The 26,380-nt window shown below is 40.9% G+C and overlaps 6 protein-coding genes across 6 annotated transcripts in view; 3 read left to right on the top strand and 3 right to left on the bottom strand.

Annotated features, from left to right (window-relative positions):
- The window catches only part of LOC105450388, a 63,480-nt gene extending 59,905 nt beyond the window's left edge, over positions 1–3,575 (bottom strand). The window contains exons 1-2 of the mRNA XM_011690188.1: positions 3,489–3,575; positions 1,959–2,590 (exon numbers count right to left, since the gene is read on the bottom strand). Coding sequence (XP_011688490.1) covers positions 1,959–2,043 — 85 coding nt within the window. The 5' untranslated portion in view covers positions 2,044–2,590; positions 3,489–3,575. The remainder of the gene's footprint in view (positions 1–1,958; positions 2,591–3,488) is intronic.
- A 2,587-nt stretch (positions 3,576–6,162) lies between these two features.
- On the bottom strand, positions 6,163–10,759 carry LOC105450387 (protein prenyltransferase alpha subunit repeat-containing protein 1). Its single transcript, XM_011690187.1, has 2 exons — positions 10,498–10,759; positions 6,163–7,395 (listed from the first exon to the last, which is right to left on the bottom strand). Exons 1-2 carry the CDS (start codon positions 10,572–10,574, stop codon positions 6,180–6,182), a joined length of 1,293 nt encoding a protein of 430 aa, XP_011688489.1. The 5' UTR covers positions 10,575–10,759; the 3' UTR covers positions 6,163–6,179.
- Positions 10,760–12,297: 1,538 nt separating this feature from the next.
- LOC105450389 (tubulin-specific chaperone A) lies at positions 12,298–14,050 on the top strand. The gene is made up of 2 exons (XM_011690189.1): positions 12,298–12,702; positions 13,770–14,050. Exons 1-2 carry the CDS (start codon positions 12,573–12,575, stop codon positions 13,994–13,996), a joined length of 357 nt encoding a protein of 118 aa, XP_011688491.1. The 5' UTR covers positions 12,298–12,572; the 3' UTR covers positions 13,997–14,050.
- Positions 14,051–14,173: 123 nt separating this feature from the next.
- LOC105450390 (U11/U12 small nuclear ribonucleoprotein 59 kDa protein-like) lies at positions 14,174–15,785 on the top strand. The gene is made up of 3 exons (XM_011690190.1): positions 14,174–15,032; positions 15,286–15,487; positions 15,588–15,785. The coding sequence occupies exons 1-3, from the start codon at positions 14,189–14,191 to the stop codon at positions 15,709–15,711; spliced, it is 1,170 nt and encodes a 389-aa protein (XP_011688492.1). The 5' UTR covers positions 14,174–14,188; the 3' UTR covers positions 15,712–15,785.
- Positions 15,786–15,899: 114 nt separating this feature from the next.
- Positions 15,900–18,718, bottom strand: LOC105450391 (U3 small nucleolar RNA-associated protein 15 homolog). Its single transcript, XM_011690191.1, has 5 exons — positions 18,457–18,718; positions 17,355–17,937; positions 16,970–17,190; positions 16,388–16,826; positions 15,900–16,303 (listed from the first exon to the last, which is right to left on the bottom strand). The coding sequence occupies exons 1-5, from the start codon at positions 18,544–18,546 to the stop codon at positions 16,062–16,064; spliced, it is 1,575 nt and encodes a 524-aa protein (XP_011688493.1). The 5' UTR covers positions 18,547–18,718; the 3' UTR covers positions 15,900–16,061.
- A 306-nt stretch (positions 18,719–19,024) lies between these two features.
- LOC105450393 (DDB1- and CUL4-associated factor 12) lies at positions 19,025–25,239 on the top strand. Its single transcript, XM_011690193.1, has 7 exons — positions 19,025–19,809; positions 20,534–21,543; positions 21,635–22,090; positions 22,192–22,422; positions 22,714–22,998; positions 23,085–23,250; positions 23,643–25,239. The coding sequence occupies exons 2-7, from the start codon at positions 21,458–21,460 to the stop codon at positions 23,796–23,798; spliced, it is 1,380 nt and encodes a 459-aa protein (XP_011688495.1). The 5' UTR covers positions 19,025–19,809; positions 20,534–21,457; the 3' UTR covers positions 23,799–25,239.
- The last annotated feature ends 1,141 nt before the right edge of the window (positions 25,240–26,380 follow it).

The following is a 26,380-nucleotide window of genomic DNA, read 5'->3' on the forward strand; positions in this document are numbered from 1 at the left end:
GGCGACGAAGTCAAAGTTGATCTCGCAGATCAAATGTAAATGATTTTCAAGTTGCGTAAGTTTTGGACAGGTTTTTTAAAAAGATATCGGTTAATATTTCTATTAAAATTCCACGTGTGGCGTTTCTACGTTGCCAAGGCTAACCACTGCCAAAATTGTACCCATAAACTTTATTCAAAATTATCTATCAATGTTTGCACGCTAAAAGAACAGAGATATATGCATATAGTATTTAAATAAAATTGAAATAAAGTCATTTATAATAACATTTAAATAAATTCATTTACATCCATTTAAATAAAATTGCAACTGAATAAAGTTGATCCTTCTCTGAAGATGCGAAGTTCTCTTCGTGACGCAAACACATGAATCACAAATACACGCTCTAACCACCGCCAAATGTTTATACTTCTAGCTATTAATAATCGTATGATGTGCGTGATAACAATCCGCTCACGCGAGAAAATGTAACGTGTTGCTTATGTCATACGTATGATCGTATACACATACACGTCTGATCGTATGTCGGCGTACGTAACATTGCACATGTTCCACTCGACTAGTTTTTTTTTTTCCAAACTCGTGCTTCACTAGGAGAATGAGTCAGAACGAGGCCTGGCGTTTAGGCACTAATTACCTAATTCTCTAAAAAGGAATTTACGTTTCGAATAAAGATACATTGTGTCTTTCTTGAAGGAACTATGCTTGTAAGAACTTTTCTTTGTTAGCATTTGCAATAAACAAAATTAAGATTGGGCGTCTTCAGAGAAAGAACAACTTTATTCAACTGTAATTTTATTTAAATAGATGTAAATAAATTTATTTAAATACATAAAAAACTTCATTTTAATTTTATTTAAATATTATATGCGTATATCACTGTTCTATCGCGTCAGCGTGCGAACATTAAGAATTTTTAATAACAGGAAATAATAAAAAATATGTTTCTTTATTGTGTGATAAGGAGTAATGCTGTGATATTTTTTTCAGGCTTTAACTGTCTCTATTTCTGCAAAGACTTCTTACATTTTTATGTTATTAAATATTCAAATATCTCTAATTCACAAATATAGATGAAAGATAAATTCAATACACAGATTTAATATACGAAATATTGAATTTCTTTCAATCATGAATTCTTTGATAAATTCAAAATATATTTACAAAGAATTCACGCTCTAAAAAATCGATTTACAAAGAAATAGAATTTTTTTCAATTGATTAAAAATTTCAAAAAAAAAAATGATAAATGTAAAGAAAAATATATTCCAAAATCATGAAAAACTTTATGATTGAAAATAAATAGTTTGAGAGTATTTCATATATTAATTTTGAATTGAAATTTTATCACAGTAAAAGCTTATCTATGTATTATTGTAATAGAATTCTCTGATTGCTTTTGAAACGGAATGCTTAATATAGCAAAAGGCAAATATACATGCTCTTTGGTTCCGGAACCTAAAGGATATCGATCGCGATGTGGAAGCACGCAACATTGTGCATCGCACATTGCGAGTAAGAGAATATTTCGTTTCTCATAACTTTCAAACACGATAGAATTTTAATCACATTTCTCAACGCGTGTCAAATATCGAATCACTTTCGACGAATTGCGAATCGATATTTATCACCGAAAATAATTATCGTTACATATTGTAAGTAATTAATAAGTACGGTTTAGGAGGAGACAGAAAATAATTACGATATTATAATGCGAGATCTGATTAGCTTTGAAAAATCACAATATCATAAAAATATGTACGAGAATTTTTTTCTCTTTTAAAATCGTGCTGAAAGAAATTATGAATTACGATCTTATCTATAACTATATCAGAGAAAAGTAGGTCAATATGAATGCGATAAGTGTGATATGTCAAATCTTGGATACCTCTTACGTCGATTAGGAAAATCGTTGTTGAAATTAAAAGTTTACAGATCTTTTCGGATCCTTGTCTTACCTTCGGCAGGAGTGGTCGACGGTAGCCTCAAACTCGCGCCCCGTCGCAAATTAACAGCCGCAACTTCCACTTCCGGTTCCAGCATTCCGATCGTTTGTCAGTCAGTCTCGCCAAGTCGCGAAGAAAAAAAGTCAGAGATAGTCGCGTGATAACGCGACGACAAAACTCGGCTAGACTAAGTTGACACTGGTCAACGGCGTCTACTTTTCCGACAGGCGAAGAATTCCGAGGATGCCTATCGACCGGCTCGGTCGCCTATCGCGCGAATCGGCCAATGGTAATGATAGGAAACGGTCACGTGCGGTCGCTTTCGACAGCGTGTCCTCGATGATCCGTCGTCAATGCTACCTGAGTTTCACAGCGTATACACCCGCGCGACTTTACTTTCGTAACGCGAGCACGCCGGACATGCCACCGATCGGTACCGACAGTCACCTGCACTCACGCCGGCATCGTCGAATCACAACCGTTTGATGTTTGTTCACAGGTGCATCGCGGAATTATCCGCGAGGACGTCGCGTTTTCTTTCCTAATCCGTTTATTCGTTTCCCACGTGGAGGGAACACTGTCTTCTTTCCCGTACTCGCGAGATCTTTGCCCGGATTTTGGATCACTCGGAGACGATACGATATCTGGCGAACGAATTATTGAAAATATAAATGTTAGGACAGATGCATCAGTGAATTATCAGTGCGATAAAATTTCTGACGAATATTACATCTGAACTGTTTATACACTTACATACAATAGAACTCCATTTTATCCGAGCATCTCAGAGAATATAAGTTCTGATAACCAAATGGTTCCGATAGTAGAAGTTTAATATATAGTTTCGTATAACGAGTTAGTGTACCTACTTATTAGTGATGATAAGAGCGGACGTTCAGAAAATTGAAGTCGAGCACACCGAGCTCTTATTATTCGAGTAATTTGTATATTTGAAACTGAGAATAAACTTGTTCGTACAAATGGCGTACGGATAAACGGAATTCTGTCGCATTTATGTTAAAACTAATTGTATTATATTTCTCTTATTAATTTCGCAATTGTATTAATATTACCAGCGCTCGCGTGTAATATGTTATTATTTCATTATTATATAAAGTGAATTGGAGCTTAGAACTTATGCAATTTTATCAAACTGAATATTCTCTTTCAAAGTGACACAGAAATCCAAGACGTACAAGAGATAATATCTTTTTGCACTTTTTTTAAAAACTGTTATGATATTTGTTCTTCGTTATTGAATTTATGCAAAATACTTTATGCAAATTCAACAGCGTTCAGAGATTTAAACTCTTTTTAACTAATTAACACTTGGAGAATATGTGAATGACGAAGCTGACTTTTACAGAGAGAAACTCGACAATTGAGCTAAAACATCCTACGTATGAAATCTCGAATATACCTAATTGTTTCAAGAATAACTCTTGACTTTATTAACACGCACTTTGTACTCTAACGCTGATATTCCTCAATACATTGATCATTCACAGATGCAAGTGTCTCGCAATTATCGAAATGACGCACTTCAACTTTCATTCAGAGTTGAGTCGACCGTGACGTTCGCGATCGCGTGCCGGTCTCCGTCGTTCGCCCGAATGTACACCTCTAGGTGTTACAAAACGAGATCTGACGCGATCTGACGAAAGTCGCTCCGACAGCATCTCGCGCGATACCGTGGATCACAGTGGCCGACGTCATACTGCCAGAGGTATCACTTGCCCGCGTATAAAACCGAAGAAGCCGACCGCGGCTTGTTTGTGATTCGCGAGTTTACGCGAGTCGACGTCAGCTTCTAGGAATTTGAGGGATCTCGTATAAAGACGAAAGCCGCTTTTTTTCTCTAATGACGTCGACAGAGTAACCGATCGCAAGTTCTTCAGGCGCTCAACACTCTGTATACCGTTTAGTGACGCGGCGAAGCTTAATCGAACAATACATCCGTTGAAGGTTAACATGCTGATGATAAGCGCACTGTTGATAAGGTATATATGATTGGTTGCACGTGTAACGAACGTTCGGGAGCGACTGCGAGAGAAAGAGAGAGACCGAATTGGAAGCTGGACGGTTTATTTCTATCGCGACACGTGTGTGTCGTGCCAAAGAAACGAAATGCCGATACGCTAGCAGAATTAATTAAGCGCGTGAAATGCGCCCGGGAAATTAAGTTTTTCCACGCGTTCGGCGCGTGTCGTAAAAAAAAAACACGTTGGAGACGAGAGCCGTTAAGTGTGCAAATTGCAAATTCGCGCCTCGGGTCTTAAAAAAGAAAGGTCTCGAATGCAGACTCTCGAGTTTGTTCTCGCCTGAATTATGTCACTGTAGTCCAAGGCTCGCGCGAAGTCGCGTTAATCCTTTCGCTGCGACACGTAAAGCTGCTCTTTCGAAATTTCCAACGAGCGAGATACGAATAAATACGCCTTTGCGACATATTATACGAATTTGCTGCTCCAAATTAGCCAGTGTAAGTGAACGACGTTACAAATTGGCAACGAGAAATACGTCAATTATTTATTTTCAATTTTACTTGGAAGTGCGGACGCGATACTCGCAGCCGCAAGAATTAAGCGCAATTTAATTCTTCGCGGAAAGCGGAACTCGCGAATCCGAATTGCGCGAATACAACGAGCGCCCGAGTGCGACTGAGGAAGCGAGGCGTGCATTTAAAAGTTCGTTTATTTTGGTTATCGCGTCGTGCCAAAAAGCCGAGCGTGCAGCTGACAGCCGGTGGTGACATAGTAATCGTCGTGGCAGCGACGTCAAACACAGCCTTTCCGATATAATTCGATCGAGATGTTTTTGGGACAGGCTTCCCGAGACTGCGGCATCTCGAGACTGTATATTCGAGGAAACAATGGATCAGCCAAGAAAAATGTTTTCAGACCTTGGGATAGCAGGAAGAGAGGACCTGATTTTTCAGTCTTTTGAAATCGTCGAGTCTTTTCTTTTTGAGACTGTATTTTCGAGGAACAATAGGACGGCAAAGAGAGACAATGTTTTCGGAAATCTAGGCGAACGGGATAGTAGGAAGAGGAGCTGATTTCATTATTGCGCATTTCCGGAACTTAGTTTCTTTTACTTTTTCGAACCCACGATGGAAAGTCCCGAAGAGGATTGCGATTCTGAAAGAGATTCAAAGGGATAGAGAGAGGGGTCGTCTCGCCACGGGACAAAACGAACACAATCTTAGAAAACTAGCATCTTCATTTTTTTTTCTCGTTCAATATTTTATAAGTATACATAATTATTCTTGACGACGAAAAAAAACTTTCGCACTCCCCTTAACGGAGATCTCTCTCGGCGAGACGAATCCGTCTCCTCGTTTACACGCACGTTATCCTATACGCTTCGTTATTATATTAAATTTCACTTTTTACGTATCACTGGTGTAGTCGATGGCTCGTCGATGGCTCGCTACGCGAGCGAATAATGCGGAAATTAAGTATCGATAACAATTCAATTTCGCCTATCTACATTGAATTCCGCTTATCGCAACCGTGCTCTAACTACACACGAAGGAGTCGCCTCACGAAGAGTCACGCGAATCGAAGAGAGTAATTCTTTGAGCACCAAAACTTGGGAGAATATTTCGAAGTTGTGAAAAACTTCTCCCTTCCTAAAAAGTATTTGCTTTTATAGATTTTTAAAACATTCCTCCTGTAGGAAAAACTTTTCCTTCCTACGAAAGATCACGGCGGTCGGGTAACAAAAATTTAACAACCAAAGATTAACAAACAAAAATTAAATACTAATAATCCTTCAAGGAGTTTTAAGTTCAAAATATAAGATACTCTTTAAAAAGATGGGTCTCATAAATAAATAAAATTAAAAAAGTTAGAAAATATTGGATGAAACAGCACACAATCAAATGTTCTAAAAAAATATTTCAAGAATACCAAAAACCATAAGGAGCAAACCATTTTTGCGACTATTCCAAATAATCCAGCCGTGTATATCACTGAACAGCACATCGTACATATCGAATACCTATTAAATACGTATTAAACGCGATTTGGACGATACAAAATCACAAAAGAGAGACAGAGAGAAATTGTGTTGGAACGAAATTATTGCGCGAGCATTAGTGCGCGATCACACACGCTTATTACTTCTGCCTTTACACATCCTGACAAGCAAAAACCTTACGATCGACTTTATCGCAGCCTTTTTATCACGCCTTCGTCAAGCTCGAAAAACCTCGCGCGCTAATCATCCTGATCATCGCAAGCCTATTCTCTCAAGATACTTGCAAAATCTCTCAATGAACACTTTTTCCTGCGGCCGCTTGACCGCCATCTCAATGATACCGACGCTGGCGGAGCAAAAGGACTTGACGAGCATCACGTGAACCGCCATTAGCAGGTCGTCGTCGGTAGTGAAACGTCTGTCGCGGAGGAGCGGCGCGAGCGACGGCTCGTCGTGGCATCGGGCGTCGCAGAAGTCGTCCTCGCGGTAGCAGGCGTGCTTCGCGTACGCGGCGGTGAGAGCGGCGATCAGGTGCGCGAGGAACCTGCGGTGGCACCACAACGTCTCGTGGCTGTCGTGCAGGGTGATGTACTGCTCGTTGTACAGGCACTCCTCCGTCCAGTACGATAACGCCGTCAGATAACACCTGAGCTTACGTACGTCGGTGGTCGAGTAACCGTGGTCGCGCTCGAGACGCGCAACCTCGCGAATACGTTCGAGCAACGTCCGTTCGTCGTCGTCGAGGTCGTGGCGGCCCATGTAGAGGAACGGGCCGTCGTGCCGGATCGCGCGATGATAACCGGAGTTGTCGTGCGTGTCCCTACCCGTGGAGACCACCGCCAGGATGTACTTTCGCAGCAGGAACTGCCGATATGCGTACGCGCTGTGATCGGACACGTGTTGCCGGCACCAGACGAGCGTGCTCGTCCACTCGCTGTCGAAGCTGTGACGCCGCAAGCCACGGGACTCGAACAGGGTCACCAAGTGGCGCCGGTAGCTCCACGCGTGGTAGTTGTTCGCGTAGCGATCGGCGCAGGTCTGCACGAGCTCGAGCTCGTCGCTCGCCAGCGCCTCGGCGACGTCGGTCCGCTCGCCGTCCAGGACGAGCGGCAGCAGCCAGCTTCGGTACGAGAAGGCCTCGAAGCACTTGGGCGTGTGATAGAGGACCGGCCGCGTGAAGGACAGCTCGTCGCGCGGGTCCAACCTACCGGCGCGCACCAGTTCCCGCCGCATGTTCCAGAACGTCGTCACGCTCGGGTTGAACAGCAGGGCGCCCAGCAGCCACCTCGCCACGGTGCTGGGCTCCTCGCGCCGCTGATGGCGCGTCCGCCGATACTCCAGCAGCCGGCGATACGTGTACACGTACAGCGGCTGAACGCACCACGACGCCAGGCCCAAGCTGTCCTCCTGATGAAACACCGGCGACCGGTTCTCGCTGTCCTCCATCGGCAGGATCACGAAGCTCCTTCTAGGAAGGCAGAGAAGACGCGACCGTAAAATTGTCGCTTCGTTTTATGCTCGCGTTGTAAAAAAAGAAATGTCCGTAATGTTTTTTTTTTTTTATGAAACTCCTGAATTAATGTGAATGAAAGTAGTTATGTTATTCCAAATTTTTCTGCGTTGCTTGCATTAATACTTCTTATTACTATCTTTTAGCCTAATATGTGATACTTAAAATTAATCGTAATAAAAATCTATATCATTTTGTTAATAACATCGATATTATGTTATGATATTATATACATGTGAATAATATTATTAGAAAGAGAGAGTGAAACAAAGTATGTAATTATTGTTAATAGTGTGTGGAGCGAATATAAAGCAAGAAATTAAAATGTAAAAAATATAACAAATTATCAATTTTTCAGTGATAAAATTTTATAGTGTATATAACAACTTACATTTTTATCAAACATTTAAAAAGTCATTTCCATATTCGGCTCTATTAATATAAATTAAAATTCGTAATACGTCAATTAGTAATATAGCTATATAGATAAGATAATCGTTTGTTGCAATGTCTGTAGGAATCGAGAATTTATCTTGCACTGATGGCAAATTTATATGATCTCCCGTAAAATTACAAATCTCCTTATGTCCGTGCTCGAAACTCTTAATCCAACAATTTAAATGATAAATGACATTTAATCACCAGCTATCAGCGTGAATTATCGAATACACTCTGCGAGGAAACGCTTGTAATCCTTCTCTGAGTTCGACGAATATTTTGATTTATTGTAGAAACTTTAATAAGAGAGACTGTATTTTCTATACATGCTTTTCTTTATGCAACCCTGTAAATTAGCATCCCGCGAGCTAATTCGTTATATTTGATTCCATATTTGATATTACGGAAATTACGCAAAGCCAGTTATGTAAAATCGTGCCTCAAGTAATTATGTGTACATATACGCAGTGTGCACGGGGAAACTTTATAATCACGCATATAGCGGAGCTCCGACAGTCGAAGGAGAGTAAAATCAAGTAAAGACAGCTGTGAGAGTTTCTTTTTTTTGCTTCCTTTTCCATCGGATCTCCGCGATCGCCGGCGCAAAAAAAAAAAAGAAACGCCGAAACCGAGCAAATTAAAAATAAACGAGCAATTAAAACCAGGCGCGTTACGCAAGTGGAATTAAGGATGGCAAACAAACCGCGATTATTAACACTCGATGCTCCCCGGATGGCGCTACTTTACGAGCGCCGGACGCGACCGATTATTTACCGCGCACGACGCCACGAGTGCCACGACCGTCTCCCCGTTACCGTCTCTCGCGTGCGCGCTTCGTCCACGTTTTCCCGTATCTCTCTCCTTTTTTTTTCTTTTTGACCTGTCCCAGTCATAGTTTGCGAGTTTATTTTAATCTCAAGAGCGGGATAACGAGATTAACAACCGCTTTTGACGCGAAAATAATTGGCGCGCCCTCCCCCCCCCCCTCCCTCGGTTTTAACGATCTCTCCTTCCATTTTTGCATGCAGCGCACTCGAAAAATCTCACTCCCGTATTAACGGGAATTTAGAGTCGCGAGTTAAAAGGGATAAACGTAAAGTAGGGCGTTAATAATGCCCGGTCATTACTCCCTATACATACGTGCGAGACACGTTCCGTGACTTCCACGTTAAACCCGTGGCTTAGGAGAAGATTGGTTTTAATTACCCTCGGAGCAATTCGAATAAGTCGACCGTAATTTCCCAATGTCCACGTTACACGGTCGACTAATTATTACACTGCAATTTCGCGAGATATAAGAAATTAAGAGATACGGTAATTAAATTACACGCGTAAAAAAAAATTCAAACAATTATTACGAATTAAATTTTAAAAAAAAGAAAGAAAGAAAGAGGAATATCCGTCAGCTGTTATCTCACTGAAGTTTCCTTAATAAATCTCGGAGTCCGCGATATAATGGAACTTTCGGCGATACCGAGAGAGTTACTGTCAAATCGAGCACGCGCTCTTTCTTTCTCTCTCTCTCTCTTTCTCTCTCTCTCGATATTTCATAGATTGCGATCCAGACTCTAGACTGCAACGGTCAATTATACAGTTGGAGCACGTGATTCGCGACGGACTCGCAGTCAACTTCGCGACTATTATTCGCAGGCATGACACACGCTAGTCGTCATGACGGCGGCGCGCGCGCGTGAGATTGATCGTTCGCGTTAAAATCGCGGTGGTCGATTCGCCCTCGCGAATGTCGCGATCGCCGGCGTTGTGCCACGCTTTTCTCTCTCCCCCTCCCCTCCTACCCCTCGCCACCCGTTCAACCCCCGCGGAAGACTCCGCCCACGCAATTGCGCGGTTAGGACCGCGGGGTGCGTGTTCCGCCGCCGCCGCCGCCGCCGCCGCCGGTGTGCGTTCGCCGGGTGTTGCGCTGCATTCGGCAGTGCGGCCTCCGAAACGCGGAGGAGGCCTCTATCCCGGACTGACATGAGAGCCATTTAGGTTAGGATTCTCCTCCCGGCCGCACGAAGTCACTCCGCGGCGATTTTAAATCGATAGCGTCGTCATATATCGGACACCTCTACACTTCGCCCGCTTTCCCCCCTCCCCCTAACCCTCCCCCTCACGCCCCGCCCGGCTCCTTCTATTATCGAGAGATAAAGTCGCGGTGCACGGCACGCGTTTCGGCCTCCGGCGGAAAAAAAAAAAAAGTAACAGACGAGAACAGTCTCGCGGCGAGACGTGCGGGAAAGACGTACGCGCAAAGAGCGCGGAGCCGGGACGGGTTACGAAACGTTATAACCGCGCATAACCGAGAGAGAGAAAAAGAGACTCCGCACAACCTGCGCCGAGTTTAAAATCGCCGACACTGCGGTGGAGGTGATTATAGCGTGAAACGACGAAGAAATGCGATGCGGCAGCTGATCCTCTCGCGCGCCCTCGACTCTCGTCACCGCGACTCGAACTCGCATCTTCGCTTCTTGTCGCGTGGAGAGGCGCGATATAAAGAGACAGGCAAAACACGCCCGTACCGAAGGGGGGGGAGGGGAGTTTCCGCGGTTTACCGGATTTACCCGCGAGCCGGGAAGGAGGACGATGGGACGAACAACGCGCGCGCGCGCGCACACTCACATGGTGGGATTCCTCCGGACGGTGTTCTCGATGTCGCGGAGAATCTTCTCGGCGGCCGGGAACTCGTTGTCCACCATCGCGCGTGCCGCATCACATCTCCCTCGTGGACGTGTCAGTCGACGGCGGACGCGCCAGTGTGACCACACCACCACCCTCGCGTCCCTCGCGCTCTCGCTTCCACCCTCCGTGCCTCTTCTCTTTTCGCTCTCTCTCTCCCTCTCTGTAACTCGCGCACCCTCGCCGCCGCGCTCACGACGGCACGTCCCGTTGCGGCGTATATATACTGCTGCCAGCCAGCCAGCCAAGCCTGCCTGCTTGCCTCAGCGCCGAGCGAGTAGCGACTCTGCTGCGGAAGCGCCGCCGGACAGTTGCGGCGGGCACGCCGCTCGGTTGCGCGCGGCGCGAAGTCAGCCGCGAGTCGCGCGGAGTGCGTCGTCGGGCCGGGCGCGCCGCGCCCCAGGCTCGCCAACTTCGCGGCGCTCGACGAGCCGCGTCGCTTTGCCGCGCAGCGAATCGAATTCGCCACTTTGCCGCTCGCGTGTCAACGCGCAAATTTTCACGGCGGTCGATAACGTACGCGCGAATGTTTCGACTGTAAGTAATTTCTCGCGAAATTGAGTTCTGTTCCACGTGTCCAACGTGCGCCACGTGGACAGACGTTTGTTTCGATATTTAAAAATTGCAAAATTGTTTCGCGAAAAAGCACGCTATAGCTATGCTTTTGCGATTATTTCTTGCCACTTTCCACAATTAATTTCCAAAATTAGTTTTTTTGCTCGAATTGTATGAATATAGAATGTCACGCGTATTACAATAACGGAATAGAAAAAGACAGAAGATTAATTAAAATACAAATTCATTTCAGCAGATTGCTGAAAATTCGATCGATGCGCTATCGAAACATGTTTTGTTCCGTCATACATTATATTTATAGCAAATATTTCGTAGTACTTTCATACAATGGCAGCTGTCGTCATTCGCAAAGTTTTATTGTTGTTATAGTCATAAGAATAATGCGCGCTATTGGACTTTTACTTCTAAGTTTCATTAATTAAACTAATTAATCAATATATCTAGATTAACTGCCTCGTAAAATTTTTCTTTCGACTTCAAAACTATGTTGAGAAAAGAACGTTTAAAGAGAACGTTTAAAAGGATTCGATTAGGAAACAATTAAAGTCTATACACAATGAATCTCAGATTCGACGTAAAAACTAATTCTGAAACGCTTTAGGGACGAACGATTGAAACATATCATATGCCCCTGTAAACTCAAAGCCTCCCAGCATAACCTACAACGTATTGCTTTCCACATTATCGACGGTAAAATACTTGCCTTATCGCCGCCTTCCGGAAAATTATCGTGTCCGCGGATTACCGCGGGCCCCCGCGACGTGCTTGCCATTGGACGAAGCGCGATAACGCCGCGACCCGACGACAATATAAAGGACGAAGGAGCGAGGCTCGCTCGACTGCGCGGTTGTATACCGGATCGCCCCCTCCTCCCCCCCGCCCTCACCCGCCGCGGATAACGATAATCGCCCGTGTCCCCTGCTGGCTGCTCGTCGCGCGATAAAACGGAGGGCACTCTCGTCTCGCGTTTCCCCCCGTCTTTTATAGACCGCGATAAAACTCGCGAGCTTACAATCTCGCGCTTCCGTGTGTAAAGTGTATACCACCACGTGAGAACGAGAACCGCGCGACCACCTCAAGTCCTCGGAACCGCCTGGATATATCGCGGCCGAAGTATCGATAGTCGCGCGCCTGCCGCAATCGAAGATTCGAGATCTCGACGAACGTCAGAGTCGTGCGAAGTGAGGAGGGTGAAGTGCGCCGCGAGCCGATACATAACCTCTCTCCCGACCTGTCGCGTCGGCGGTGTCGACTCTACACACACGCACACACGCGCGCGCGTTTCCGTCGACTCGCCCTTGCCTAATAGGGCAGAAAAAGGAGACGAGGAGATCTCTCGGCGCACCGCGGCTCCGACTTCTCTCTCTCCCCCCCCTCCCCACTCGTCGTCCCCGAAGAGCTGCGACACGCGTCGTCACGTTCGCGAACGCTACGAGTGAATAATGTCCGACCCGCGTATCAGGACGCTCAAGATCAAGACGGGAGTGGTGAAGCGCCTCGCGAAGGAGAAGGTCACGTACGAGAAGGAGGTTGTGCAGCAGCGCGAGAGGATACAAAAGTTGAAGGAGCAGGGTGAGAAGCGCTCTTTCTCCAGCTATACGAGGGGGAGGGAAGAATCCGCGTGTCACACGTGGCGTCGCGTCGCCGACGAGCCGTGTTTCGTTAGCCTGCGTAATACTTATACATTCGGAAATATAGGGTAACTGTCCCTATTAATGTGCCCTGAACTACCTATTAGTGTGCTTTTATATTTATATAAATCATAAAAGTAAACTGGTACAAATATATAGACAAAGTATTTTTTTTTATTAAGTTAAAGTATTAACTTTATAGAAAAAAAAATACTTTGTCTATTTATTTGTACCAGTTTATTTTTATGACTTATTTAAATATAAAAGCACACTAATAGGTACAGGGCACACTAATAGGGACAGTTACCTATTTACAGAGCGTAGGGTAACTGTCCCTATTAGTGTGCCTGTACGTTCCTGCTAATGTGCTTTTATATTTAAATAAGTCATAAAAATAAACTGACAAGTAAATAGACTGTGTTTTGTTTTATTAAGTTAAAGTATTAACTTAATAAAAAAAAAACACTTTCTGTTTATTTGTACCAGTTTATTTTTATGACTCATTTAAATATAAAGAAAGCACACTAATAGAGATGTACAGTCGTGGACACATCGGTTGCGACACTTTTTATAGGTTTTTATATATTTAATATACATAATATGTACTTTATAGATAACTAATCTTTTGCAAATGCGAACCACGATGCACTATCTTTAGTCTAGAGACAGTATAACACCAATCGTGGTTCGCATTTGCAAGATATTAGTGCGTTTTGAAATCTATAAAAAAGAAAGTGTCGCAACCGATGTGTCCATGACTGTACAGGCACACTAATAGGGACAGTTACCCTAGATTCGTCTGATACGCAATATTCAATTCAATTTAAAGCTCTGTCTTCATCGAAGTGCTTTAATAAAAACAATTGTTCGACGGAATCGCAAACCTTTAATATTTTTCTAATCAATTCCAATTTACGAGATGCTTTTCTTTCTTTGATTTCGAAATAATAATTAATAAATTCGTCGAACAACTTTATATTAAACTGAATGGTATCTGTTGTGTTGCAGACAAAGATGGCTACGACGTGAAGAAGCAGGAGGAGGTGCTTCAGGAGTCCCTTATGATGGTGCCGGACTGTCAGAGGCGTCTCGTCAAGGCATTCGAGGAACTCAAGAAGATCCTGGACACCGAGCAGGATTTGAAGGAAGTCGAGGATTACATAGAGGCTGAGAGAGTGCTGCAGCAGGCGGAGGAGCAGCTGCCGAAAGAAGGGGACATTTTGCACATGTGTTAAAGAGAAAAGTGCTCCGATGACTTTTTCGCTAAATCATTCTCGAATATTATCCAACACTTTTATATTTTTTCTCTACTAACCTTTTACGAATTATTAATTTTACACTTAAAACTATTGTCTAAGTCCAAGGTTCTTTTTTTTTGTTGTTGTTGCTGTCGTTCTCACCCGAATGCGCGTATATTAAAAACGAACATGTACAGTGGTCAATCTTTCCAGCAAGACACTGGACAGACTTACGAAAATGTGCATTTCAACATGTACTATCCGACAAATCAGCAACCGTATGCGTACAATGCAAATTACGGTGGGAATATGTATTATAACGTTTATCCAAGCCATGTGACATGTGATAACAGTACCGTTAATAATGCGACATCAATCGATAGAATAAGAGCTAGGCAGGAGGATGAGAAGGCCATTGAACGGTTCCTCGAGGAGACGGATTCGGCGGTTCCTGCCAAGGGCAAAGGGCGAGATCGGTTTAAGATCGCGGCCGCTAAGAGCGCGTTGATGTCGGTGGCCGGGTTGAACAAGCAGCTCGAGGCTGTTTGCGCGGGGCTCAAGAGCGACATTGATTTGCCGGAGGCGCAATGGCGGGAGAGGGTCAGTGCCTGTAACGCCGCGAAGCACGAAATCTGCGAGATCCTGAAAACCGTGAAAGACGCGGACTTTTTGGGTAGAGTTAAGAATGATTTGGAGAAGCGTAAGAAGAAACGTACGAGGGAGCGGCGTAGAAGGAAGGAATGGAAGAAGGAGAAGTCCTTGAGGGAGGAGAGAAGAGCGAGATTGCACGCGGAGGCTGACGCGTGGATACGAAAGGAGCAGGCGGTGATCGAGCGGGAGAAGCAGGAGGAGAATTTGCGCAAGGACGCGGATATGGTCCTGTCCGACGTTCGCAGCAAGAGAAACGACGCGCGAAAGTATCTAGGGATCTTGCAAGAGCTGCAGAACTTGCGGAAGATCAAGACAAACATCGCTCGAGCGAGGGGCGAGAAATTGTCCTCAGCAGCCGAGGAAGAATTCAATAATACCATTGGTATTTTATTGCTACAAATCATTATTTTTAACGTGATGAATCTCTCAAAATGCAAGACAAAAATAGGCACATCAATAAATACAATTGATATGTAAAATGAGTAATTTTAATAATAAAATAAATATAAAATGCAATTAATAATGGAATGTTTAATGCATGCTAAGATTTTGAATCACGCCGCTGTTTTTCATACAAATGTAATATAAATTATAATGTATTATTTTTAATGTTACGATTTTTAATTATGTTACAGCTAAATTAACAGAACAGTGGACTACTTTGGATCGTGAGTATGCAGTAGAAGAACAAGAGTTAAAATTAATGCTAAAAACGGATAACGAAAAGAGGATCGAGAAGCAAACGAAAAATTTATTCGACGACTGGGAGAACGTGCTATTTGGAACAAATATATTGGCTGCTGAGCAATCTTACAAGGATGGTTTTATCATGATTCGGTATGTTTTTTAATACTGATTAATTATTCTCAAATAATATCTTATCAGTTTTTTTGTCTCACTCGAAGAAATTGTTTTGAATGTCTTTTTTGCATTTCAGTGCGGCCTGGGATAAATTCATGAGTTCGGAAAGTGACGCAACGACGATTCCAGTTGGATGGATAGTGCCTGAAAAACCATCTTCTGCTGCTTGGCAAAAGTGTCTCAATAAGGAGACTTCTTGAAATAAGAATAACTTAAATGACGTTGTCAATTTAAGTTTATTTAAAAAAAAATAAAAAAACAATTTGCTAGAATATTTTTAATTGAGCTACGCGACTTGTATCACATAAACTTTTTCACTATGCTTCTGCAAAAATTGTCATATATAGATATATGGAAAGAAATATTTTAATTTTTGAGAAAAACTCGATTTCTTATTCTTCACTTATTTATTATAAGAGAAAAGTATTTAAACCGTTGCTTGTTCACTTATTTCGAGAAATTTAATGCCGACGTAAAATTGTAAAATTATGTACAAAAAACTATTTTACAAAAATTATCTTACAATTGTTTAATATCTCACAAGTTATATTTAAACTATATTCAAGATAATGTCGCGTTCTGTTTGAGCGGCGTTCGACGGTTCCAAACTTTGATTCTCTTTTATAGCGGGCAGATAGGACGTTTCGGCGCCAGACAGTATCATTTGCATTGAACCTTGCAATTGCGATAACGCTATAATCAACTGTTCTTCCTCCTGTAACTTTTGCGACAGCATAGCGAACATTTTTCGCGCTTCCTCCGACAGTTCGTCCAAGTGATCTTCGTAAACCTCTGTTAAACAAAGAGTAGAATTTCATTAATGCGAAGATCACGTGAGGCTCCAATGAGAGATCTAAAGAGACGCTTGAAGCTCACCTAACAACACGTTCGCTACGTGCAGCAACACTCTTCCAAAACGGATGCTGCCGATGTATTTGTTCAGGAACTTGATAATGTTGACTAGCGACTTGCCGTCCCGACCGGCCAACGCTCGCTTCAAGCCCTCGCGCCTGATGAGCTCCTGCGTAAGCGCCACGGTGACATGCGGCGTCTTGTTAACCACGTAACTCATCATGACGCAGTCGAGCGCCTTGCTGTACTGAAACTTTCGCAGGCAGGCATCGTGCTTGCTCATTATCTCTTTGACATCTTGATGCACGACCACATCGATACTCCTCACGTGAAGATTTTCACCCGCGTGCCTGTACGACATCCTCTTGCGTCTCGGTTTTATCACGTCTTTCACGTCTTCCTCGCGTCTCTTCACGGATATCATACCGTCCACCATACCGGCCACAACGGTCTCGTCGTCTGCCTGCAATTTAATATTAACATCGCGTTTAATTACATCAATTTTTTATAAATCACTCAATTTAACAACAATTAGATTTATTAAATAAATATAAATGCGAGCAAATTTTAACGTGTAACGATAAAAATTACATTTTTTTTTCTTACACTAATTCCTATGCTGAGAACCGAATTCGGATAGTCCAAAGCATGAAGAGTTTTATATGTTCCAGCATCGTAAACTTTGACATGCCTGTCCAATGAACCAGACAGTATTCTGTGACCGTTAGAGGCGATTTTCAGGCAAGTTACAGTTTTATGATGTTGCGTGATTTTCGCGAGCAATTTGCCACCCGTGAGAGCGTCCCATACTTTGATGTCTGTCCCGCCTTGAAATTACAGATAAATAATGAACATTCTTACACATAAAGCATTAACTAGCATGAAATAGTGTATCGCAAGTTAGTTATACATATTATTTATGAAAGAATTTATAAAAAAATTTTCAAAACAAGATACAAATGCATAATCAGACTAGCAAAAAATATTACACCTGCAGACAGGAATATTCCTCCAGTTGGCAAGAAGAGTAAACTTTCCACCGGTGCATCATGATTAACACTGAATATCTTCTTATTCGTTCTGGCGTCGTACATATTTACAATCTTGTCGTATCCACCGGACAGCAGGACATCGGTAGACACCGGACTCACTGCGCCGGCCCTGATATAGTCCATATGTTCGTTGAAGCTTATCAATTGCTTCTCACTAGATATATCCCACAATGCTACAGTCTTGTCGTCCGAGAATGAGGCGATGTGAAGATCGTCGGTTGTGAAGAGAGCTCTGTGCACCGCGGCCTTGTGTCCAGAAAACAGTCGCAACATGCTATTCGAACTGATGTTGAAAAGCCTGACCACTCCTTCCTCTCCACCGGCGCACAACAGTTTGCCATCCCTGCGAAAGCAGCCACCGTACGCGGAGTCTTTGAACCTGCTGTAAGTCTTTGTGGCTAGCTTTGTGATAGGGTTGTACAGCAGCACTCGTACTGCGCAGGTTACTGCGAAATAATGCGGCTCTACCGGCGAGAAGTCAATGTAGTCTATTGGACCGAATTCCTTTATTAAAACTGGAGGCTGTAAACATACAATTACCACCCCAATAATTTGTCATTCTCTGCAAATGTAATTTTAATAAATGCGTAGGCCATAAACATCTAAAAGGTGACTTAAATATATCCAACATTTGTTACAGGCAAATACAAGTACAAGCGATACGAAGAGTGGACTTTATAAAAAAATATATACATATATACCAACAATTTATATTTATATCGTAAATATTTAAACAACGCAATGTTAAACAAGGATCTTATTTTACAATTTTATTATTTTATTACAATTTTATTTATAAAATAGCGTCCTATAAATAAATCGATGACTGAAAGCTACTTCAGATTAACGACATCGAAAAAGAATTTCGAAAATATCCTGTAAGTAAAATTTCTCCTTCTTTTTCTGTTATATTATTAGAGAACATGAGTGTTAAAATAAAACGAAAAAAACAGTGACGAATCCACTTCATAGGTTATGTATCGCGCACGTGGGGCTCAACATCTCATTTTTCAAATTCTTAAACAATCCATAAATCCATACCGAGTATTTCTTCCAATATATATTATCTTCCGTTAATTCCGGGCCTGTTCTGGCAAAGACTTTGGTATTTATCTTCTTGAACGACGTCATGCTTTATTTCAAGTTATCAACAATCCTCCGAAAAACAGTCCAAAATACAACACTTATCGCAACCCCTCGCAGCTCTCCAGGGAGCAGAACGGTGCAGAATGCAATAGGCGTTTAATCGTGAATATAGAACGTAGATCCTATTCGAATTCCGTGGACAAAGAGGATTGCACAACTTTTTTTTCTATGCCTTTGCGAACGCATCGATATCGCGAGGGGGGGGAGGGAGGCGAGCGGGCGAGCCACTCGACGCGTTCAGGCCGGACAAAGCGGGCCTCGGCCTGCTCGGCGAGTGGGTGAATATAAGCGGATCCACAGGAAAGAGCCAATCACATTCCAACGCATTTCCTATACACTCGCCATTACCGTGGAAATATATAGTTTACATATCACTCTTTACGCCACACGAACCAAGAGCAGCAGGAACGCGGTGGCGCTTGGGAGGGAAGGCGGGAGGGAGTTTAAATGACCCGGGTCGAGAGGGTAAGGGGGGAACGTCAAGCTGATGTTGACAGTTGCGGGAGGTGCACGTGGTGGAATAAAACCCGTCGTAAATCATCGCGCGCGCACGCCCGTACGGTGCCGGTCGCATCCTGGGGCGCGATGCTGTCGGGATAAACGCCGTCGCGTCTCCCCCCCCACGACGGTGGCACGCCGCCGGGATCGCTGTCGACGCCGCAACACGGCGGTTTCTCGGGTTATTAAGGCGCTGTGTGTGAAGCGTCGCCTTCAACATGGCGGTGGTGCCGTTCGTGCAGCCGTCCCGCGTTACGTTTCTCCGCTCATCATGACCACGGTGGATCGCAACGGCCGCGCATCGTCGTCGTCTCACCGCAGTCCCAGTAGTCGCAACACGGCGGCAGCAACGCACGAGGAGAGCCACGCGCCGCGCTACGCATACGCACCACGTCGCCCGTGAACGCCGCACGGCAGAGAGGTACGTCGTGCGGAGGAGCCCACACGCATCGTCGTCGTCGTCGTCGTCGTCGTCGTCGTCACGCAATTCAACGCCAGGAGCAGCGTGCATCGGGGAACGGGCATCGCTATCTGCGGACGGACGATCGACCTTCCTTCGTGGAGCGCGGTGGTGCCGCGTCCCGAGCCACAGGACGGACACGGGAGTCATCCGCGCCTCGTGTAGCCGTACGTCCTACGTACGCCGTCCTACCTCGGAGCACGAGGAGGAGGTGGAGGATGCCTGCCCGACTGTCGTAAATCTCGCGACTTTCGTTGTCCTCGTGCGGGGAAACTGTATTTATCAAAACGGTGAGCAAACGGTAAAAAAAAAAAAAAAAAAAATTTGCATGCCATCTAGATTTCTTTAGGCCCGTTCTACAATACATCGTACGTCGGGCCGTAAGCCGTAAAAATTGACTATTCACAGTCGAACGTAAGAACACTCAATTGTGACTAGTCAGTTTTTACGGTTTACGACATACGACGTATTCTAGAATGAGTCTTATTGGAAACGAATTAGGAATTTCGGAATTGCTACAGAAATGTTATTCTAGTCGCGACAAAGTTCAGGTGGAAATATCAAATGTATAAGGAAATCATTCTGAGTTCATTACGGAAAGAACTTTCCATCTACTTTCTTCGAAAGTCTCTAAAGGCTCTTTGTTCGAATGTTATTGTCTCTTGGCCGTTTCTAAAATGTAAACGTTTATCGTGCAACGTATAATTATGTAAATTTTTATTTTGCATGCCCTTATCTGAACGTTGCCAATCCTTTGTTGAAAATTTTCAATTTATCGTTATTTTTAAAACGGTTCTTAAAATTTCATTTGAGAGAAAGAGAGATTGTTGTGTAATAATATTATATATTAAAACTGTGTTCCAATACACACTGCCGCTGTAAGTGCCACTGAAAATCTGTAGTTCATGTTACGTATAGCACAGATTTTCGGTGCTGGCAGTGCATATCGAAGTACGACGCTAAGAGCAATGTTAAAATTTTACACTGACTGAATTTTTCGTTGATTTATTTTAGATTGCGAGCTACTTACGGAGGACATTTCTTAACGAATGTATCTTATATCAGCCTATCTATAAATAAAACTACATTTGTTACACTTGTCACAATACCGTAGATTGTCAACGTTGATTGGAGAATTTATATTTTATTTATTATACAAGAAAATAGTCCAATCAATTGCTTCCAAAGACTTGTATAAGCTTGCAGGAAACAGGAGAGTAATAGGATAACCAATAACTAGTTAAATTAATTTATAGAACAAGAAGGTTTTTATTGACGAATTTCTTTTTATATCCTAGAGGTGAAAATGTGGAAGTGAAATAGATCCATTTTTATTAGCTACAAAGGAATTTAACTGATGATATAAACAATATAACAATTTACAATATATATGTATATTGTATATATAGATATATATACAATATAATTGTATAATTGTCTTTACAAATATAATAGTCAAAATATATATTTAAAATCAAAATTAAGAGAAATCGAATTCTCGTCAGAAGCAGTTTGATCAGTGTATCTTACCTATCGTGCCTCCTTATTTCATCGCTGTCATTCGTCTTGAACGGAGAAGCAATCTCCTAGTGCTTCTCCAAAATATTTTTTAGGACATCTTGCTCTTATTGATTCGTCTCACTGCAGTCTGCCAAAATTTTGCGAATAAATAAACACTTAGGTAAAACAATTAGAAGGGAGGGCGACGTTAAAATTAGCTGATATCTTGTAAGAGACTGGCTTTATACATAGTAAAAAAAATATCGTTCATGTTGCCAATATATTATGATCCTTTTCTCTTTATTTGACACAAATAATTATTATCGGTACCGTTCTTACTTTCGCTGATAAGACTTTCCTGTTCAATAAAATAATACTCAGTGTTCCATGCAAGTTGCCTGAATATCGTAAAGTCCGTTAAACTTTTAATCATTAATAATGGCTGAAACACAAAGAATGACTGTGTTCGGAAGGCATCCCCCATGCGCTAATAGTAGCAGATTGGACGAACGCCGAGCTAAGAGGTAAGAGTCGTTAACGTGTTAATTTTTTTTCTTTTTTTTTGCTGACGTTGTGCTGACCATTTTATATCACTGAATCATCTGATCTTTCCAGATTGGCGTTGCGGCACGAGAGGAACAGGAAGCCGGACAAGCCGGACGATTTCGTATGTTACGAGTCGAGCGACGACGAGGCCGAGACGGTGACCGAGGGCAAGCAGTTCCTGAGAACGTCCTTCAACTTCGTGGATTACGTGCGCGCACGCGAAACGAATACGCGCGAAGTGCGGAATATCAATCAGGAATACGGTTCCCGTCATATACTGACACACGATCTGTTTAAGGAGTACTCGGTCAGCTTGAACAATATGAACAAAGTATTCTGTTCTCAGTGGTTGAGTGATAGACAAGTAGTATTTGGTACAAAGTGCAATAAGCTTATGGTTTACGACGTGGCGACGCAAAAACTAGACCAGATTCCGTCTCTTCACGGAAGACAGCTTAGCCCGGGCGGTAACGTTATGCCCGAGCAGCAATGTGGCATTCATTCCGTTCAAATCAATCCCTCAAGGTGAAGGTTTCTGGATTTGTTTTTCCTCTTTAATATCACGAGGAAATAAAAAAAGTGATTTTTCGAATCAACGTAAATTAATTTACCTCTTTGTCTTATAGAACTCTTTTATCCACGGGAGCGAGAAATAGTAACGAAATAGCGATATATAGATTACCGACTTTGGATCCGGTTTGCGTCGGCGAGAGCGGCCATAGGGATTGGGTATTCGATATGTGCTGGTTGGACGATGAATTTTTAGTGTCCGGCTCTAGAGATACAAAAATGGCTCTATGGCGTATTGATAGTGATCTCGCTGAAGCCCCCGATAAAGCAGATGTGCCTACACATAGGTAGAATCAAAAGAGTTCAAACTTTAAGTTAGCAAAGGAGTTTTTAGCAAAGGATTCTCCTTTGCTAAAAGTGAAAAATCAGAACAATGTTCCTTTTATAAGTTTATTAAAAAAATATATGTATATAATATTAATCTTTTTTTATCCAGTAACTCCACAAAGTGAGAATTTAAAAACTGAAATGAAGCTGAAAATAATTACCATTAATATTATTCTCATTTTTTAATGCTTTTAGTATTTATTATTATTAATCTTATTAATTTTTAATGATTTATTATCAATTTTATTTAGATTGATTCAGCCTGTCTGCGTGAAGGAGTGCAAGTCCGCGCAGAAGGTGCGAGCACTAGCATTCAATAAAGCATACAAGGAGATCGCAGCATTGACCCTCAATAGCTTTATACATATCTGGTCGGCCGAATCCTTTAAACAGAAAATATCTAGAAAACTGCCAGCCTGCCAGGAAAACGTTTGTCTCGCTGTACAAGATGACGGTGTCTACGCGATTGGATGCAGATCTTACACACTTCTGTTGGACGCGCGTACATTGCAACCGATTAAAAAAATACCGTCAAGGTAAATGAAAACTTTTTTTCTTAGTAACCTATTTTTTTTTAGTATTCTAGAATCATTTAATAATACCAACAAATTTTTGAATACAGATATAGCGGTTGTGGCATCAGATCGGCAAGTTTTCAAGGCTCTGTTCTAACTATCGGAACTGGTCTAGGAATGCTTATGTTCTACGACGTTAGGGCTCAGAAATATCTAGAATCTTCTATAAATTCTAATAGGACTGTCGTGTTGAAAGCTTCGAAAGGATATGTGGTAAGTCTTGTTGTATTGTTTAAAGATAATGAATCATATATTTCTGTTCAAATTGATCAGATTAGATAATAGTTGCATTCTATGAAGTTATATTCTTACAAAACTATTGCTTGATCATTTTATTTGTCACCGCAATTTTTAGACTTGAATAATTTTGAATCAAATGTTTTTGTGAAACATACATACCTGAATGTACCATGAAATGTCCATAAAGTCATGTACCATGGAATTAGTAACATTAGTGACAATAGTAGTCACATGCACGTGGTTTTTTTTTAATTAGCAAATATTCCAATTTTAAATCCAACATTTTATTGTATGTTGTAAACGCCCCATTTAATTTATTTTACATATTACGGAATGATTTACGTATTTATTCTATGGGATTCCAGTTTCCGGACGAGGAGTACATAGATGGTTTCCAAAATGTGAAGTACACTCCCGCCATTTATACACATTGCTATGACGCATCGGGTACTCGGCTGTTTACGGCAGGTGGTCCATTACCCGCAAATCTTTATGGCAACTACGCAGGATTATGGCAATGAAGATTTATGCGAATGAAACCACACAAGTACGATAATTGCTAAATTAAGCAATTAGAATATAAGTTGTAGAGATGTGGGAATCAAAATTTTTTGCCGTCGAATCAAATTTTTTTTGTTTGAATACGAATTGAATTTGAATTGAATCTGAATTTGAATCGAATTAAATCGAATCGTATCATTGAAACATAACTTTTAATTAATAACATAAATATTGTTAGGTTAAACTTTTATATACAGAGTAATAAAAAGGATTCTACGTAAGAAAAATAACGATTATATGATGCTACGATACAATCATTTTAAGACTCCTGACTACTACAGTCAAGAACTCCGCAACGGTAACGACATTATATAGGAATCAGAACCTTGTTTATCATATTAAGTTCTACGTCATATGTCGGTGTTATACGTCGTAAGAATTCTACAATATGCCATATACCGGTATCGTCAATTAATCGAATGTAAAGAGAAGAGAAACTGTGAAAATTGTTGACGAAGACTTGTCTTGCGTGCCATTTCGTTATTGCTTAATTGCGAAAATGTGACATGTCTATTTATCAAATTCATAAAAATAGATGAAAAATAAAGTTATTTTGTATATAAAAGCATATTTTTACTTCTTTTAACAGCTGTCACCGTGAGTTTTCTTGCTCGAATAGGTTTCACTTTACGTGCCTTTTACGACTATTTACTTACTGTCAGTGGCGAAAAGGATGGTTTCCATCCATTTTTATAAGTTTTTTAAAGTGATCTTATTTTTTTATATTTTATCCAAGTTCTCTTTATGTAAAAATGGCACGCAAGAAACTTTTACATGTCATTTGCTTATGACGTCTCGATTCTAATATAGCGGTGACTAGTCAGGAGCCTTAAATATATATTGTATTTAAATATTTGGTATGAAACTGATAAAATTTATTTTACTTACAATTTAATAACAAGGCCACAGTACTTGTCAAAGTACATGTGACTAATCAAATTGGAGGAGACTAAAAGTCATCAAATTGAAGAGTAACTTATTGTTAGAGGAAATTGACATCGATTTTAGAATTCACGTTATTTATACGTTTTTCCAAATGTAATCTTAGAAAGATATCTTTTATTCTTGCAGCACTGTTTTACTTATTAACGGGAAATATGATTTTATGAAATTGTCAATATGTAACTTGTATTTAAACCTCTTAAATTCGAAATTTCGAATAATTCAGATTCAAATTATCAGAGATTCAAATTCGAATCAAATCGAATCTTTTATTTAATTCGATTTGATTCGATTTGTATTCGAACAGTTCACACATCTCAAATAAGTTGTATGTACATGTTGTATGAAGGGCTTGACTGCTTGATTATTTCAGAATTACAGACTACGATGTTTGAAGTTTCTTATCAATTTAATGTTTTAGGTCTCGAAAAGACGATAAACTTGTCAAAAAAAACCTAATTCTCCTTTGAATTATTTAATTTTTCTTTTTTTCTTCCAGAAAATGATTTTTTATACATTATATAGAAAATTTGGAAGAAACAATTTATTTCTGTATTCCAAAATAACTCTTTGTAATGACATTGATTCAAATATAAAGGACTTAATTTATTTTTTTAATTACATCAAAAAAAGAAAAATTCTATTTCTACAAGGACACATAAATAGAACGTTATACCTTATAAAATATGTGATAATTTAATCAATTTAAATAAGTGAATTAAAAAATTTACTTTTTTATTTTACTAATTTAAAATTAAAAATAAATTGATATTTTTACATTACATAATAAATTAATTCCTTTTCGTAAATTAAATTTATTTATAAGTAAAAATATGATCATAAAATCAATTCTGGTCGCTATTTTATTTTATGAACAAAAATAATTTAAGAATAATATCAATATTTCATTTAAATATTACACGATAATAAAAAAAGTCGTTTTCGCGATCCATAAGTATCATTGATATTTTGAACGAGTACGATGTAATTGTTCTACATTTTCATGTAGACAATATCAAGTTATAACATGGTAAAAAATTCCCAAAAAAGGTTATTAGTGATTATGAGTGTAATACATTTTTTAAAATTGAAATAATACAATTTATCAAACAAGTACGTATTTAATTTTCGAATTTACTTGCCAATACAGATTAGAGAGAAAAATATTATCTAATTTTAATGTAAACCTCAGTATATGGACTTTGATTGTATTTTTTAAATTATCGAAACATTGTAGAAATCGTCCATAGCATTATAATATCAGAATAATTTATATCTGTGAAAACAATTGCTATATATTTTTCTTCTGTTATTTTCTTTTTAATCAAATCCGATGAGTTGTGAAATTTTATGTTATTGAAGAAAATGTGATTCGTAATTTTTGCATGCATGTACAATATAGTATATATGTATTGTGTGCATGGTTACAATTTTCAAAACGTTAATTATACAATTGGACGAAGTTGCAAATTACAAAAATTTTTTTCTGCAAGAGTATTTGTCCCTAATTTAATTTAAAAAGTGAAACATGTATAATTTATGTAATGCGATACAAATGGCAAAAGAAAGGAGATCAACGAACATTATAATAATATTAAAC

The sequence above is a fragment of the Wasmannia auropunctata genome, unplaced genomic scaffold (genome assembly GCF_000956235.1).
Source record: "Wasmannia auropunctata unplaced genomic scaffold, wasmannia.A_1.0 LD336061.1, whole genome shotgun sequence".
Lineage (NCBI taxonomy): Eukaryota > Metazoa > Arthropoda > Insecta > Hymenoptera > Formicidae > Wasmannia > Wasmannia auropunctata.

Bases quoted from the DNA above. Each gene is read 5' to 3' on its own strand.
- LOC105450387 (XM_011690187.1), bottom strand. From the start codon at position 10,574: ATGGTGGACAACGAGTTCCCGGCCGCCGAGAAGATTCTCCGCGACATC. The intron at 7,396-10,497 runs GTGAGTGTGCGC...CTGCCTTCCTAG, and splicing joins GTCCGGAGGAATCCCACCAT to AAGGAGCTTCGTGATCCTGC.
- LOC105450389 (XM_011690189.1), top strand. From the start codon at position 12,573: ATGTCCGACCCGCGTATCAGGACGCTCAAGATCAAGACGGGAGTGGTG. The intron at 12,703-13,769 runs GTGAGAAGCGCT...GTTGTGTTGCAG, and splicing joins ACAAAAGTTGAAGGAGCAGG to ACAAAGATGGCTACGACGTG.
- LOC105450390 (XM_011690190.1), top strand. From the start codon at position 14,189: ATGTACAGTGGTCAATCTTTCCAGCAAGACACTGGACAGACTTACGAA. The intron at 15,033-15,285 runs GTATTTTATTGC...ATTATGTTACAG, and splicing joins AGAATTCAATAATACCATTG to CTAAATTAACAGAACAGTGG. The intron at 15,488-15,587 runs GTATGTTTTTTA...TTTGCATTTCAG, and splicing joins GATGGTTTTATCATGATTCG to TGCGGCCTGGGATAAATTCA.
- LOC105450391 (XM_011690191.1), bottom strand. From the start codon at position 18,546: ATGACGTCGTTCAAGAAGATAAATACCAAAGTCTTTGCCAGAACAGGC. The intron at 17,938-18,456 runs GTATGGATTTAT...GTATGTTTACAG, and splicing joins TATATTGGAAGAAATACTCG to CCTCCAGTTTTAATAAAGGA. The intron at 17,191-17,354 runs GTGTAATATTTT...TGTAATTTCAAG, and splicing joins AGGAATATTCCTGTCTGCAG to GCGGGACAGACATCAAAGTA.
- LOC105450393 (XM_011690193.1), top strand. From the start codon at position 21,458: ATGGCTGAAACACAAAGAATGACTGTGTTCGGAAGGCATCCCCCATGC. The intron at 22,091-22,191 runs GTGAAGGTTTCT...TTTGTCTTATAG, and splicing joins GTTCAAATCAATCCCTCAAG to AACTCTTTTATCCACGGGAG. The intron at 22,999-23,084 runs GTAAATGAAAAC...TTTTGAATACAG, and splicing joins ATTAAAAAAATACCGTCAAG to ATATAGCGGTTGTGGCATCA.